Source organism: Rhinolophus sinicus, linkage group LG07 (genome assembly GCF_036562045.2).
Source record: "Rhinolophus sinicus isolate RSC01 linkage group LG07, ASM3656204v1, whole genome shotgun sequence".
Lineage (NCBI taxonomy): Eukaryota > Metazoa > Chordata > Mammalia > Chiroptera > Rhinolophidae > Rhinolophus > Rhinolophus sinicus.
In genome coordinates, this window is record NC_133757.1 from 96743848 (window position 1) to 96762387 (window position 18540).

General features: G+C 33.5%; 1 protein-coding gene across 3 annotated transcripts in view; it reads right to left on the minus strand.

Moving 5' to 3' along the window:
- GLRA3 (glycine receptor alpha 3) overlaps positions 1-18540 on the minus strand; it is a 152733-nt gene that overhangs the window by 65462 nt on the left and 68731 nt on the right. For all 3 annotated transcript variants that reach the window (XM_074338338.1, XM_019733096.2, XM_019733097.2), the window contains exons 4-5: positions 13911-14134; positions 1623-1705 (exon numbers count right to left, since the gene is read on the minus strand). In XM_074338338.1, the coding sequence (XP_074194439.1) occupies positions 1623-1705; positions 13911-14134 (307 nt within the window). The remainder of the gene's footprint in view (positions 1-1622; positions 1706-13910; positions 14135-18540) is intronic.

Sequence of the window (18540 nt, forward strand, 5' to 3'; positions counted from 1 at the left end):
CTTCATGTCTTTTTCATTTTCAGGCACAGCCAAAAAAGTCTAAGAGGCTAAAGATAAAATTGCTGCCTCCCATACAGTACAGCCGCTATCGTTTCTACCTTCTACTTCATTTCCCCTTTGTCCCTAATTTTATTCTTTTATAATATTGTCTACTATCATTATCTTGGAATATTATGAAAACTTCCTAAATAACCTCGGTTCATTTAGTTGAAAGACTCTTTAAGAGCATAATATTAACCAAATCATGTTCTTCCTCCTAAATCTTGAACAGCTCCTCACTGTGTATTGGATAATATCCAGCATCTCCTGCTTTAGTAATTAGGACACGAGTTTCTCTTAGACTATTTTGTATATGATTTTTTTCTCAATACCTTCCTATGAACCTAATTTTGCAACCAAGATACAGAGTCAGCCTGTCCCCAAAATGTCTTTGTAGTATGGATAAAAACTCTACACTGCTGGGAATCTTTTGTTGCCCCTTTCCATTTTTATTGCTAAACAGCTCCCCCAACTAACACTAGATTATTTTATTTTCTATTCATTTAATTTAGTACTTTATCCATGGGTATGCTTACTCTATAAGAACTACTTATAAAAGTAATTCATTTAAATTTAACAAGAAGGTGTTATTATCAGAGAAATGGACATTTCCACTTCCTTATTTTAAGAGAAACCAACGTACAGGGATGGCTGTAGTCCCCCATGAAGTAGGGACGCCATCTAGTGACAACTCCACCACACTACAAACCTTGCCTCTGAGGCCCGCAAGTCTGAAGATCCACCTTCAAATACTCCTCAAGGAATATATGAAAACAGACTTTTATTGTTGTTTCAGATAGAACAGTACCACAAGAAAAAATGTTACATAATACTTACTTTGTGTATGGCCTTAAGCAATCAAACCAATTAATTTAGGGTTGATGATATAGAAAAGTTCAGAGAAATAGAAGGACGTGAAGTTTTTATGTTTTGATATTAATCAGAGATGCATATGGATCCACTTTGAAAGAACATATTTAAAGGAATGTCTGTAAGCTTGGATAAGTCTCTGACAAAGGGTGAGAAATTTCTTTTCTCCTGAAATAGCAGAATAACATACCCAGCAGAGTACACTCTGAATAAATATTAGCTGAAGGGCGGCATAATCGTTCAAAGTACAGACTTTGGAGTCAGATGGTTTGTTGTTACAACCTCATGAGTCAGAGCACAATATTTAATTGCTCAAAATGACCATTTCACACCTAGAAACATGGAGGTAACGATATCCTGGTTATGTGTATGAGAAATAATATATGCAAAATAATATATGTAGGCACTTAATTTAAAAATGGTACTGTGTTTTTAATGATTATTATCCTTTTACCTTTGATGATTTTTATAGAGACATAAATCTGCTTTTCAAGCTTAAAAACTGTTATTCTGAGGTCCTCAATTTATTTCTTTATCATAGTGTAGAGTGTGTGTAGACATTACTGTCAACACCTGGTGAAAGATCCTATGCTTACTTGGTAATGGTCAGGTAAAAAAATTACAAAATAAATTATCTATAGAATACATTAAAAACCGTTTATAGCTACTATATTTTAAAAAGTCTTCAGAAAAAGTAAGCTGTTCATACTTACAGCTCTCCAGTTGCATTATACATGTTTGCACATCCATTGGAAAATTCTTGAGATCCATTGGGCAGGAAAGCGTTAATGTCAATCTGAAAGAGAGGGCTGTAGATGTCTCAAAGAAGTCTGTATTTCCATAAGAGACCCTCAAAAAACAAATTTGTGAGTGAGTTTTATAAAATTAATACCAAATGCCAAAAGACACACTTCCCCCAAATCACATGGACAGCATATTTGAGGAAGCAAGAGTATCCAGGGAATCGGTATTCTGAATGTGGAAAGGCAGGGTGCAGAGAAGCAATCCTGAGTGGTAACTTTCAGTCATCTTTCTAACTACACTGAACGAGTTGTCAATAACCATCCATCAATATTTAGCAGAGGAGTAAACTCTGAATCTGGAGGTCTAGTTATTAGAGTGGAGTTTCCTGCTGTGGGATTAGGACATGTCACCAGGTCTTATCAGGGTCAAGAAATAGCCCTCTAGAATATGTGTGACATCATTCCAGGATCACCAAACTCCTGATTTGGCTTCACACAAAGTGAGATGACTTGGATGGTATATACCAGCCCTCCACTCATTTTTGTCCCCCTTCCAGGAAGTATTTGTGTATTGTCATTCCAGATCATTCATCACTCTGGAGTATTTATTTATTGGAATACTTTATTAGCAAGACATCTTCAGGGATTACCCAGAATTTATAGTTCCTGGACCTGAGAAAAGGAGGCCCAGATCCAAACAAACCCAAGTTTATTCAAACAAAATTCTTTTCTGAGAAGTCTCTAGCCAGCTCCTTTTATTAAAAGTATTCCCAGTAAAATTCAGTGTATTAATGAGCACCCTAGGTAGATGTGTTTACCTAAACTTTATGACAGTAGGCAGATTACTTCACCTGACTAAATTTCAGTTCTCACATCTTTAAACTGAAGATAATAATAGTGTCTACTCTGGAGAGATGTTGTGTGCAGTACAATGAGTTAATACATGTCAAGTGCTTAGACAAGTGCTTGACACACAGTAAACGCTCAATAAATATTAGTTATTAAGGATTACTAATACATTCTACCAACCCCAGACTTTCCCATCTTTCCCTTCCTAAAATTATATAGGATGACTGAGTTAAATCACATGTAAAAACAATTTAAGTTTTAACAAAAAATAATCATCAGCCCTAGTAAATGTAACCACATTCTCCAAAATGGCATTTTTTTACAGACCATATACATAAAGTTATAAGGATGTATGTTTTACAGTGAATACTCTTGGTAAGATCCAATTAACATAGTTTGAGAGACATAAATGAACAGAGGTGAAGCTGCTGAATTTTTAAGCTTCCCAGAGGATCATTTGACAATTCATTCACATCATATTCCATAACACACTAAAATAATGCATAGAATTCATGCTTCAAAAGCAATTTTCTCCTGGCTCAGCTAGGTAAAATGAGCCTGTAAGTATGATCTTGTAGATTTGCAAAGTTCTCTCTTAAAAAGGCAATTGCAAAAATCAGTTGGACACAATGTTCTCTGTCTTGTGAAAGGGTTTATTAGCGGTGTATGCACAAGTACATTTTGAACATACGCACATTAATTTTCCAGACATCCAAGGCTCTCTGACCAGCCAGTTTCAAATGTTGGCTTGAAGAATTAATTCTATGACCTTTTGTACGGAAGTAAATAGCATTCTCAGAATCTTTTCCAGGCTCTCACCATGTGTGTGATGTCAAATTCATATCCTGGCTATTTTTCTGGCATAAAATGAGGGACATTACATAATTCTTTAAAAAAAAATGTGCTTGAAAGGAATTATTTGGGAAAGAAAAACACTGTTTGTGGAACTCTTGTCATAAATCATATCCTGAAAAACATTTATTTATTGACATTTTATTTTTGTTTAAGGCATGATACAATTGCTTCTTTAATAGCATATGGATAAAAAAATATGTGTCAGCTTGGTGAGTGTGATACTGAATTTCTTCATCAAAACATTACATATAAATTGTAATTTGTCCTGACCACATCAAAAGAAAATGAAATCAAAAGACAATTAATCACACTCTACTGTTTTGGAAATGAATATTTTCTTGTGTAAGAGAGGACACTAAGTTCTCTTTCTGAGACAAGACACATAAACAAGATACGACGTTTTTTATTTTCTCCTAAGAAGTCTTGGCTTGGTGAAGTAGTGATGTTAAAAAAGAGGACTATAATCTGTGACAAACAATTGACCTCATTAAAATGGAAGTGTCGCCCATTTTGGAGCAAGCAAGCAAGCATAGCCTAGAGTATGGTGTCTATCTCAATCATTAATTAAAGTATTTTAAAAAATGTTTTCTGACTCCATTTTAGGCTATGAAAATAAGTATTTTAATTAGTTCCTAATATTTCTAAATTTATTAAGAACAATTGAATCATAATTAATTTCATCTTTGAAATATTATCTGTAATGGCATAATAGGTAATATACATTTATTGTGCTTACTATGTGGTAGGAATTATTTTAAATACTGTATATATATATATATATATATATATATATATATATATATATATATATATAATTCTTACTACAAATTTATAAGACAAGTAAACTGTATTATCCCTATTTCAGAGATTAGGAAATTGAGAGGTTAACTCACCTTACATTACAAAGCAGAAATTGCTGAATTTGCAACCCTGAGGGTCTAGCTCTACATTCTATGCTCTTAAGTTTTAAGTATATTGCTTTCAAGGGCAGTGAGACATTTTTCACGAAAATGGGTTCTGTAATTAATGCGACTTCTTAAATTTTATGTTTTTGTAACACAATAAATGAACATTTTATGCACTATTAGAACATTTCATCCCCTATTCGTTATTAAATTTAAAGTAAAATATACACAAATAATTCTCCCAGAAGAAATAAGAGAAAGTAATTAAACTTTAGAAAATATAAAGAATTTCCCCAGGTTTTTTTAATATATTTACTTGAGTTATTTGGTATTTTAATTATGAATGACTCTACAAAGAGTAAGTAAACCTCAGGAGAGATTAAATTGTGGGAACGCTAGAAGGGAGATTAGAACTAGTGTTCTAATTTGGAATTTTGTTGTCGTCTGATTATAGAGATATCATAAAGCTAATCAACCCATCACCAATGCAACCTCAGCATGGATGGTGCTCCCTTTAGGAAGCTGATATAAACTATGGCCTCTTCAGAAAAATATACATAATCACACACAAGCAAAATTCTCCTTATAATAGATTTTCTGGCATTATAAATTGATTTCCCTTGAATAAACACCATCTTTTGAAATAATAAGTTTGCTTTTCCTATTTCTAAATTAATGCCTGACTGTATTCAAAAAATTAATATATTATTGTACAAGTAAACTTTAATTCTTTTCACAACTGAATTTCCGAGTGATTATACTTAGCTTCAGTAAAAGCTGAAATTGCATTATGATCTTAGACAAGTCACTATGCATAACATTTTTGATATAAACTGTCTTCTTGCTATTTGATTTTTAATGTAACAATACTTCTGTAACGTAAGTAGAAAAGTTGGTGGTATTAGTATGTGTTACTAATATAGTAAAGTAAGCAGTAGATAAGATTTAACTGTCTAGGATGTGCTTCCATTACCTTGTGATGAGGCTATTACTATCCCCATTTTACAAGTGATAAAACTGAGGCTTAGATAAACAACTTGCCAGTGCCCTTGCAGGGCTAATTTGTGGATTCTGGAAAATACCAGAATTTAAGCTATTTTTTTGGTTTTGTGTTTTAGTTTTTCATTTGGTTTTGTTGTTGTTTTTTTGTTTTCTTTTTAGAAAGGTAACATTAACAACTTTAGTGCTTATTCCATGCCTGGCACTATGCTGGGTGCTTTTCATACATTCTTTCAAGGTCAAGAGAATTAATATTTTCACTATCATGCATATAAGAAAAATGAGACTTTCACAAGAAACTTGCCAGAGATCACAGGTGGTAAATTGTAGAGTTTGGCTCTGGATTGGGAGACAGCCCTTCTTGGGCCGCTTCTGTTCCGTAGTGTACCTCTTGCTGAGGGTATCAAGACAACAAGGCCTCAACTATTCCTTTCCAATTTCTCGGGTTGATTATGCAGCTGCTAATTTTGAGAGATGAGATAACATTGCTCCTCTGGACAAAGAGAAGGCTTGCTTATATCTTGCTATAAAAGCAGTGGATTCCCCCAACTCCGTGTTCCACAGCTGTGACCCAGACCCACGGTGTGTGTTATATCCCTCTGGGCCTGTTGCATTGTTCCAATGAGACTTGAGGACAAAGGAGAAATAAGGCAAATATGCTGATGCTTGTGTTGCTTGCCTGCGCTAAGTAATAAATTCCTCTGTCTCTGACCCAGGAGTCTTGTGTGCCCAGTCAGTACCCATGAAATAAGTAATAGGCTAGCTTTACAAGTAGAGTAAAATCAATACCAAACTTGAAAATCTGGAGTCATTGTCAGGCTCCAAAACCCTCACTTAAAAGTACTTCATTTAAAAATTATCAATATAATTCATGTATATCATTTAATGGTTCAAACAGTTATATAAAGCATATAAAAAACAGAACAATTGTGCCTTTGGCCTATCCATCCCTACTTCCACTTGTAACTCCTCAGAGGTAGCCTTTCACTAGATATTTATCTAAAATTTACATTCATATATCTAAATTACTGTAATATTATGCTTGATTTTTAAATTTGTGAAATTGTCTATTAATTTCCTACAAGGGAAGATTGGAATTTATTTCTCTTTATACCATGCTCCATGTACACTGAGCTCTCCACTTAAAAGATAGCTATATAAACATTTATAGCTAAATTAATAGTCAGTGCTTACACGTTATGACTATGTAATTATTGCTCATGGTTAAACTTAGTACTTTGCTATAATTACAGCTGTTGTATAACATTTTGTTTTTCTTAGTGTCAATAATTGTCTCATTTTAACAAACACTTAATTTCAATTCCCTATTATTATTTTAAATTGTACGAACTCCCTATCAGAGCTACAAAGTTCCTCTCAGTAGTTAAACACAGCGGATAATCTATCAATTTATTGTTTTGCATAGAAAATCTCTCTCTCTCTCTCTCTCTCTCTCCGCCCCCGCCTTTCATTTTTCCTTTATTCCTTTCTGATCAGATGTTGAACCTGTGCTGATGTTCTGATTTTCGTATCATTTCTCTCCTATTTTCTAGTTCTTTGTACCTTTTTGTTTTACTTCTTTGTATCTTGACTCTACTTCTTTGGAGAATTTTTCACTTTATCTTCCAAATATTCTACTATTTTTTTCCCCACTTTGGTTTATTATTTGCTCGTATTATGCTCTGAATGACTCCATTTTTCCTTTCCTAGAAGTATCTTATTTCATGCATGCAGTTGTCTTATGTGTCCAACATACTTTTTTTATGGTCTTTTCTCTTCCCTGAATTTTCTCTTGAGTCATTCTTTTCTTTTTGTTTCTTTAATTTTCTTCTCTTTTCTTTATTTTCTCTGCATGTTTCTCCTGGCCTCTGCTTCTTTTTTATTATTCTTAATATTATAGGATGTCCTGAAATGTCTATTTACATATAAGAACAAACGACTAAAAACTATTTGGAGCTCAATTAGTAGCCGATGTTCCTTGAGTAATGGTCTTAACTGTAGGATGATAACACGGCTGCCCAGAGTTTTCATTGGTGGTTTCTCAAATGTCAGTATCTGTAGATTTTTTTCTATTGGGCAAGTTGGTGTTTCCAGAGGTGTAGTCTTCTGACTACTGCTCAGTACTAGAAGTTTAGGTCTGGCGTTCAGCATTTTAGGGAGAGCAAGGGTATCGTCATTTAATGTGCACACCTCATGTGATCCTCATTTTCTTTTTTTCTTTTTTTTATTAAATTTATTGGGGTGACAATTGTTAGTAAAATTACAGATTTCAGGTGTACAATTCTGTATTACATCATCTATAAATCCCATTGTGTGTTCATCACCCAGAGTCAGTTCTCCTTCCATCACCATATATTCGATCCCCCTTACCCTCATTTCCCACCCCCCCACCCCCCACCCCCCTTACCCTCTGGCAACCACTAAACTATTGACTGTGTCTATGAGATCCTCATTGTCTTAGTATGATGCCTAATGACAGATGCCAGCTGTACCTGGAGTCCCTACTCCTAAAACTCTTGACACAGCCTTTCTAAAGTGTTCTGTTCCGTTCAGAAGGCCAAGAGGTAGCCAGCCCCTGTCTAAAGGACATGGGCGAGAAAATGAGGAATAGAAGGCTCACTGTTCTTCCTACAAAGTTTAAATTAATTATTTTTCTTTGATCTCTTTTCTAGACCCCGCTTTCTGAAGTCCCAGCTGTCTCAAATTTCTAAAACTTTGAGGATATTATTTTCTTCCTTTTGGGTTCCCCCACTTTGGCTTAGGTTTCAGCTATCTCTGTCTGTTAGGTCGGTTTTCACAATTGAATTCATTTTCAAGCTTCCTAAAATATGTTTTCGTTATTCATTTGTTGCTATCTCCTTTCCCATTCCTTTCATCCTCCTGTGTGTTAATGTCATTTTATTCCTTATTCAGTTAATTTCTTGGTTTTAGTGGGTTTAAGGAGAAAGTAAGACAAGTGGATACGTTTAACAGGTCAGGTTTGCCAGGACATTCTGCTTCTTTCTTTAAACAAGCCGGAAAGCCAGATCTCTCATGAAACATCACAGATGCTCCATTTGTAAATTGAACGAGATTTTTTTCCCCTAGCACAACTTTTGTTAACAAAGAAACTGTTTGCCAACTGAAGATTTCAAAGTCCGGTGAAATTTCCAAAAACAACTCACAAGAAACAAATTTAGTCTTTGATCGTGTGAGCCAGGATATAGCAAACAAAAACTGCGAGCTAAGAGACATCATCTGCTTCATCTAAATTCAAATCAAAAGACAAAAATGCAATTCTGAATTATTCCATAACTTTCCTCAAAATATTAGAAGAAATCTGAGCAATTCATAATGGATGGCACCATTTTCCAATTCCAATAAGACTTGATATAAACAACGAAATATCCATAATCATATAGAACTCACACACACACATTGCATTTCAATTCTATCAATGGAAATAGTCTCAATATTATAACTGCAAAATCATTATTCAATGCTACCTGATGATATATTCTTGCAACCTATGCTACCCAAAATCTATCTGAAATGAAACAGTGCCTCACAAGGAAAATAAATCATATCTTTCACAAAGTTAATTTTCAATTAGCAGGATAAAAATTTAACTTGCTTTATTTGCACCCTGTCATGGATCCCCTGATATCCATCATGAATTCACAGCAAAGAGGAGTCAAGGATCATGAACTCAGGTTAAGAGCTTCCATCACAAAATGCATGTATCCAATTTATAAGCAATACGTAAGTCTTCCTGAAAAATTCACGCAATATAAACTCAGATATAGTAAAATCTACAGTTCACCTTTACTCCTACCCAAATTCAACCGCTCATTCAATAGCTGGCTATTCTCTACCAATTGTTAGGCATCCTTCTCAACTTCTTGCATGGATTTACATATATGTGTATTTTTACATACAGTTAAGCTTACATATATAGAGTGTTTTAAGTAAAAATAAACATAAACCATTTCTCTTAAATTGAAATATATTTGGAAGCTTTTCCTTATAAATACATTTAGGTCTATCTCATGCAGAATATTTCATGATATGGGACTATCAGTGTGTTCTGCCTTGTTCTTGGAATATATAAGGCCTTTTTTGTTGTTGCTATTTCAGTGGTGCAGTGGCCATCTTTGTAAATGTGTAGATTTTGCCCTCCAAATTCACCCTTTTGTAAGTCAAATTCATCCTTTTGCAAATCAAATTCATCCTTTGCAGATCAAATTTTTCCACAAAAATTTTTTTTAATCTTTGTAATAAAAATAAATCCAATGTGAAGTTATTGTTAAAATTAAATATTTTATTGCATGTATTTAATAATCAACAAAATACTTATTTAACATCAGAATTACTTACTTATAGCTTCATTTATGTATAATGGTTCTCCTGCCACTGCTCATGGCAATTTCATATACATATTCATAAAATAATTATGACAATCTGTAGGAGTAATAGTTGCAACAGAATGATTAATAAGGTCTACTAAATGTTCATGGTTTGATGGATCAGCCAAAATATTTCTTGTGCAGAACTTAATTTTTGAAAAACAAAGGTGAGATCGAAATATGTACACCAACTCCTGTGACCATGCCAAAGGTTAGAGGATGAAATGTTTCTCTAAATTGCAGCAATAAACATTCAGGGATTGGTGTGGCATGAAGTAATTGCACATTATACAGTTACTTCAAATATTTTTTGCAAATTTCTTCAGAGATTATTGCAGAAATTGGATGAAGATTATCTGGAAAAAGTGTGGTTTGTTTTGGACAATGTCAGCCTCCACAAAACCCAGGAAGTACGTGATCTTGTTGGTCAGACAAGACACCCTTTATTATTTCTACCACCATACTCTCCAATGATGAACCCCATTGAAGAAGTTTTTTCAGACATTAAGTTCTGTGCAAGAAATATTTTGGCTGATCCATCAAACCATGAACATTTAGTGGATGTTATTAATAATTCCATTGCAACTATTACTCCTACAGATTGTCATAATTATTTTATGAATTTTGAATATGAAATTACCACGAGCAGCAGCAGGAGGACCATTATAAATGAAGATACATATAAGTAAATAAGTATTTCTGATGTTAAATAAGTAATTTGTTTATTATTAAATACATGCAATAAAATGTTTAATTTTAATAATAACTTAACATTGGATATATTTTTTTACAAAGATTAAGAAAATATTTTTGTGGAAAAGTTTGATCTACAAAAGGATGAATTTGATTTGCAAAAGGTGAATTTTATTTTCAAAAGGGTGGATTTGATTTGCAAAAGGGTGAATTTGGAGTGCAAAACCTGTGTCTTATGTACACATGAACACATTAGTAATGTAAATTCCTAGAAGTAGAATTGCTGCATTGAAGGATAAATGAATTTTATATTTTTATATATCCTAACAAATCATCTTTACAAAGTATTAATATCAAGTCATGTGCCCGCAGAAAGAGTATTAGACAACATTAAATGTTACCAGTCTTAATTTCTGACAGTGAATTTATTTTAAAATGTTTCTTTATTTGTTACTTTTTATCCCCCATCAATGTTATAATTTTTGCTTCAACTGTAAAATATAATTCAGAAAACTCAAGATAAGAAGAAAAATCTATTATTGTATTTACTCATATTTTCACTTACTGTTTCCTTTCTACCTTCTTGATGTCCCAGTGTTCCTTCTTTTATTGTTTCCTTTCGGTTTAGAAAATGTCTTCAGATTTTTTTTTTTCGTAGCTACCCAGAAGAGGGATTGTTGGGTTGTATGGTAATTCTATTCTTAATTTGTTGAGGAAACTCCAGACGGTTTTTTATAGTGGCTGTACCAATTTACATTCCCATCAGCAATGTATGAAGATTCTTTTTTCTCCACAGCCTTTCCAACATTTACTATTTCTTGTCTTGTTGATAATAGTCATTCTAACAGGTGTGAGGTGGTATCTCATTGTGGTTTTGATTTGTATTTCCCTAATAGCTAGAGAAGTTCAACATTTTTTCATATATCTGTTGGCTGTTTGTGTGTCTTCTTGGGAGAAGTATCTCTTCAGGTCTTCTGCCCATTCTTTAATTGGATTGTGTGTTTTTTTGTTATTGAGCTGTATGTGTTTATATATTTTGGGTACTAGCCCCTTATTGGAGGTGTTGTTTGCAAATATCTTCTCCCATCCAGTTGGTTGACTCTTGGTTTTGTTGATGGTTTCTTTTGCTGTGCAGAAGCTTTTTAGTTTGAAATAGTCCCATTCATTTAGTTTTGCTTTTATTTCCCTTGTCTTTGAGGTCAAATTTATAAAAATCCTCTCTGAACACAATGTCCGTAAGTTTAGTACCTATTTTTTTTCCATGCAATTTATTGTTTCAAGTCTTATATTTAGGTCTTTGATTCATTTTGAGTTAATTTTGGTGTATGGTGACAGATAGCAGTCTAGTTTCATTCTTTTGCACAAGGCTTTCCAACTGTCCCAGCATCATTTATTGAAGAGGATTGCTTTTCTCCATTGTGGAGAGCTCCTTTGTTTATGGCTCCTTTGTTGAAAATTATTGGTGAGTAATTTTGAAAGTCTTGACTTTCCCCTAAGACTCCTCTGATACTATCCCAGCAGTAAGAGAGAGGAGTATCTGTTATTGCTTGGTGAGGGTGGAATTCCTGGCTCTCCATCTAGTCTCCATCTTGACACTGTAAGGTGGGAAACCCACTACAGATTGGTGGGAGATGAAAGTCCAGCTCACTATTTAGCTTTTCCAGGTACCATGTTGGGTTTTGGGTGACTTATTACCAGCTAGCAAGACTGGAAGTCTGGCTTCCCATTTGGGCTTTGCTGGCTTGAGTGTATGTGTCAGGGGGACACCTTTTTCTGTGATGTTTGACTGGAGTAGAGCAGTTGCCTAAGGTTTTCTATCTTGCTAGGCTGTCCCTTTCCTAACACCTACAGAATGTTAGATTAGCTGGAGAAATTAGGCTCCGTTGGGACTTTTTTGTCTGTACTTGATGTATCCAGATTGTTGGCTTCTTCAACCTCAAGTCTCAGATATATGAAGTAAAAAGAAAATTCTGTGACTTCACCTCCAGGTTGTTTCCCAAGATCCAAGATCTTTAGTCTTATATCTACCATTGGGAGTCTACTTAAGATAGTGTCTAAAGTTTTTAGTTGTACTTAGCAGAAGGAATAGGGAAAAGTATGTCTGTTCCATCTTCCTGCTATCTTTTAATACTTATGCTTTTTAGCAATTTTTTAAAAATGTTCAAGGTTCTCTTGCTTAGACCTGGGATTTACCATTAAGTTATTCATTCCTATGAAACCACAGTGCTTAATTAGTGATGAGACCAGAAATCTTCCTTTATGTCTTATGTAGCAATTAATCAGTCAGGATTGTATTAACACATATTAGTTTTCAGAAATCTGATGAAACTGTCACTTCACACTAGAGTGATGTCACCTTGACACTAGTCAGAAATAATAAATGTATTAAAAGGAAATTTGTGCACATGAAATAGGAAAATATGAAAACAGATATAATATGTTGGGATGAAGAGATTAGCATTATTTATAAAACCATTTTGTAGAAAAAAGTTTTTTTAAATCACTAAGCTACTAAGTTTTCATTTTCGTTATTTTTACATTATACTGTTACCTGGTAAAAATAGTATTTATCCCTCATATTGGGCAGATGAACTCAGAATCAAATATCCCTTTCTTGACGAGAAAAAAAAAAGTTAACAAAAGGAAAACATAGAGATAAAATATAAGGAGTTGATATTCAGCTTGAAGCCTCATTATTTTCACCTTGATATCTCTTAAAACGTGTTTCTGGTATCACACATATTTTTGAAACAGTTGACTATTGCTAGAAATTGAGCATATTCTCTTTCTCTTAAAAAAAAAAAATGACATGAATTTTGGTCCTGACTTCCTTTTTTTTTTTTTTAATTTAATTAAATGAAGAAAATAACTATGGAAGATTTAAGATACTCATTTTATTTCAGAATATTTTTCAGTTGTGACACAAATCCTCAAGTTATTTACTGAATTTATACCTGTTTGATATTTAATGAACAAAGTTGAATGAGTTCTAAAGTACTAAAGTTCGACAGTCAAGAAATTTTATTATTGGTGTTTATATTTTGGTATTAATTATTGTTGTGTTTTAGTATTAGTTTAAAAAGTTACATGGTCTTCTGAGAAATGTATAATAAATAACTAAGGCATAAATGAGATCTTTTCTGAAGGATGACCAGAGAAGCCCAAGGAGATCTAAAAAGTACACATACCTGATGAATAATTTTTAGAAAATGGATCCCAGACAACCAAATCTAAGTATTTCTTCACCTATAAATATTTAAAGGTGTATTCATACATAAAAATATAATCACAATGTATGATTCAGCTAGCATTCAATTTGTCTTTAAACCACCCACAAACTTTGCTCATGTTAACAACCTGGGCCACTTGTTTAAAAAGTGGATTTCCAAGAATTACTCACATAATTCCTGGATCTGGAACTTGGGTCAGTTATTGTTGCTTAGACATGTTTGGGAAATGGTATATTAAAGGAACGCAAGTGGAACAATGAAAGTACTCAAAAAATTTCAAAACACTCACTAAAAACAAACAAAAAAACACTTTTTCATTAAAATCAGAAATTTATGACTCACCTTATTGAATAAAGAACATTTCCATTCTTGAAAATTCTTAACAATTTGTTGTCTGTAGTAACTTCGTGAAAGTTGGCACCCTTTTCATTGGCAAAGAACAAATCAGGTTTCCAAATGGAATCCAACATGGAAGGGTCTAGGTCTAAAGAGTCATCAGGATATTCACTATATGCAAGGCGAGGATCGTTCCACTTCTGACGAAGAAAGATATTCACTCTGTAATCCTGCGAAAAAGAAAAAAGGGAAAACAAAAAACAAAAAACCTGTGCTTTAAAATGTTTAGAATTTTGTGTGCTATTCTTTGGGCTTCTCTGAATTATAACAAAAGCCACTGACACCCTTGTGAGATTTTCATCCCCCACCATCATCACCCATTACTATTGATAGAAGTCATTTTCATTGTGAGGCTTTGCCCATATTTTTAGTAATCTATATACCTCCAAAGAAAGGCCACAGAACAGCACAATTTTATCATGCTTATATTTTGCTATTCCATTCAAATTTTACTCTCCTGGTTTGTCAGAATAAAATACTGGATTGTTATTAGACCCTGCAAAATATTTTCAGCTTCGTGTTTATTTTTTAGAACCATTTCTTTTAGTAGCTATCTAATAGTATCTAGAATGTAGTTAGTGAAATATTCCTGAAAGCAGTCTATTTTATAAAAAGGACCATATATACTTCTTTATAACAAAGACATATTCTCATGTTCAATATAGTATGTAAATTCCATAAAATAGGTGACGGGAAAAATAACAGGCGATTTTGGAATAATAAAAGAATAAAAAGGAACATTATTGCCAGTAATTCTTTAAGAAGATTTAGCTAGTGAGATTTCCAAATTATAACTTTCGTAATTAAGTTAAAAAGGTGAAGAGTCAGTGACTTCAGCCAAATTCTTATTCATAATTTCTGGACTAGTATATGAAATGACAAAGATTGAGTCAGGTGTATGTGTGATATTTGTACACAGTGTATAAATATAAGCATTATCTATGACTTCATAATAAATACAATTTTCCCCTTAAACTTTTTTGAAATGAGCAAATAAATTAAACTTATAGATTTAATTGTAAGCATGAGTAAAGTGAACGTTTTAAGAAAACTACATTTGCATGGAAAATAGCCAAGGCTGGAGATATTCAGAGAAACTGAACATCAGTTTTCATCTACTTTTTTATTCCTTTAATACTAAATTATCAGTCTTCAGAATATAGTAACCAAATAATCATAAAGAACCTTCCATAATATCAGACCTGATAGATGGCTTATCTTGTAGGTAGGTCAAAATCAGAGTTTTTAGTGCATGTTACAAATCTATGTTCCCTTGATCATTATTTGTGTACTGAGACACCTATCTTCTAACTGTAGCTGAGGTTATACACCAGATATAATAATGTATTTTCTGCTTGGTAGTTGCCCTTTTTCAGCTTTTTTTATCACAAAGCTCATGATAATGTGGAAATCTCACCAGCCATGTGGATCAGTAGAACGTGCAAATGGGTATACATGAACAAGCTTCTACCAGCCAAGGACAGGTCGTCCTCCCCTAGCCTAGAGTTCAGAGCACCATGAAGCACACCTCCTTGGTTGGTGGCCAGTTCTTGTGTCCCTCACTATCCTACTGTCTGTACCTCAGTACTAACTACCACTAAAGGAACTTTAGTCAGTTTCTCTCTGCCTTATACATAGGAGAAGGCTAAAACAGGACAAGTTATAATGATACCTGCCAGGGGGGAAAAAAACTGACTAGTAAAGAATTTCCTGTTGGACTGATATATATATATATAATTAAATTGAAGTATTTTTATGCTATAAGTAAGTTTTTGATTGAGAATACTCTGCAGCTGTTCCCCACTGTCAGGCTAAAATAAAAGCACTTTTAAGCTTCAGTGTATGTAATAAAATTTGGTTGAATCTCTTTATCCTTATGTTATTGATTTAGTGATAAACTTTAAACACAATCTCAAATCCTCCAGGAGCACTTTTTGCTCTAAGAGTGAGCTAAAAAAGACATCAAGTATCCTTCAGTTTCCGTTTCTTAGTCACACAAGGAAAAAAATCAACTGTCACCTGTCACCAAGGCCAAAAGTTATTCTACATTCATTGTGCTCTTTCTGTCAAAAAAATAAATAACTTTGTTTCGTAACACATTTAGGTATTTGATTTAGGGTGAGGATCAAAAGCAAAACTCAAAAATAACCATCTCTTGAAAACCTAGAAACTTAAATTTTAACAGTCCTCACAGTTTGGGTTTTGACCTGCTTTGCAAATAAACATTGTGCTGAGAAGCTTCCCTATTACACAACCAAATTCAACATTTCAAAAATAACTTTTTAAGGCTGACTCCTCATAGCCAATGTGTCCCATTATACCCAGCAACCAATTATATCAATTATTTTTAAATCCTGATCATTTGTGAAAATGTGCAAAGGAAAGGGTAAGTAAATAAAATGATACCACCCTAAGAGAAGTCCTTGTACCACGATTCGAAATAACTTGCATGTAGTAGAATGTTATGAACTGAAGAAGGAAACCGCTTTGTAAAACAGAGACTACTGGATGTGTATGTAATATATGCAAAAACATTTAAAATGGGCTTATGAAAACCAGTTAAAATTTAATCACTCCTGGACTATACCTAAAAAAAGTGTAATTGTTTTATTAATGGAATTTTCCCTGTTCACCTGGGCTATGATTCTTTAAGGGTGAAAATGTAGAATGGTTATAGGTGAGTAAAAAAAAAAGGACCATAACAAATATGAAACAATATATATTGAGAGTGAAATCAATATTTATAGTACACATTTCTAAAATCTAGACTTGCATTGAATTCATTCATAAGTCTTATAAGGCAGTTAAATTGACACTTCTATAGAATTATAAAATTTTAGGACAGATATTAATGACCTCCAGAATCATAACATAATACATTTGTGTTGTTTTAAGCCACTAAATTTGTGGCAATTTGCTATAGTAGCAATAGGAAACTGATACAGATGTCTTTTTTAATGGATTTGGGGTACATTATCATTCTTATTTTTTTAATAAGTTCCTAGAACAATTGATTATTTTTGTCAGCCACTCTAGAGGGTTGAACATGTAAGGCAAAAATCACTGAATTCATAGCCAAATGGAAAATTAACTCAGAATTCGTCCTGTTTTTAGGAGTCCTAATCAGAAATCCTGGCTAATTTCAAAATGATTACAAAATAGCTTTCCTTTCTCAAAGAAATAAGGACAAAGTGCAAACTCCCTGACATTTTCTTGCTGGGTTAGTTTTATAAGATTTTCGAATTCTGAACTGCACCACATAGGTCTGCATGCATCACAGTGCAGAGCACAAACACTCAGTGGGAGAATAATTGTTCTTAATGTCATGTCCATAATATCCCCCATGTTGCTTGCACCATCTGCTCTATGAACCCCACCACAGGGAGGTCGGACGTCCAGGGCAGCTGATTCTGCAATAATGGCCCATTGGGAAAGTGCCTTTCAGTTCTCAGTTACTAAACCAACTGGGAAAAAAGCCATTTTATAGCAACTATTTAGAGGCTCAGAAAGGTTATTTCAAAGCTCCCCTTGACTTCTTCATTATCCATATGTTTAATTATTCTCTAGAAAAGGGCGGAATTATTTTCAAATTATGAAAAAAAAATTTAAAGACACCTAATTATGTACCAATTCGGGAAACAAATTTAAAAATTCCCAAGAAATAAGTAGACTCTCAAAAAAACGTACAAAATGAAATATAAGCAAAATCCACCCCAATATTCAGAATTGCAGAGGGTTTTTTTTTATTTTAAAGTTTTTATTAAAAACATAGCCAACATACAATATTGTATTAGTTTCAGGTTTACACCATAGTTATTCAACATTTATTTACCTGAAGAAGTGATCACCATAATAAGTCCAGCAACCATCTGACACCATACCACACTATCACAATATTATTAACTATATTTTCCATGCTGTACGTTATATTGCCATGACTTATTTGTTTTATACCTGGAAATTTGGACCAGTTATTACTCTTCACCTTCCTTCTCTTTTTAATTTTTCAATTACAGTTGACATGCAATATTATTTTATATTAATTCCAGGGGTATAGCATAGTGATTAGACATTTATATAATTTAAGAACTGATCCCCCTGACTAATCTAGTACCCATCTGGTACTATATATGGCTATTACTATATTATTCACTATATTCCCTATGCTGTACTTTGTATCCCATGACTATGTTGTAACTACCAATTTGTACTTTTTAATCCCTTCACCTTTTCACCCTGTCCTCCCGCCCCGTCCCATCTATCACCCCAACAAAACTAGTATCCATCTGACACCATACATAGTTATTACCATGTTATTGACTATATTCCTTATGCTATACCGTACATCCCATAATTACTTTGTAACAACTAATATGTACTTCTTTTTTTCTTTTTTTTTTTCAAATTTATTTATTTGTTTTTTAATTAGTTTCAGGTGCACAAGGCAACGCAAAACTTAGACGTTTATCATTTATATCCCTCACACTGTGTGAACCCCCTCCCCCCATCCACTATCCCTCTGTACGTTCCCCAAATTAATTTTCAAACCCCCATGACCATCTTGTGATTACCGACT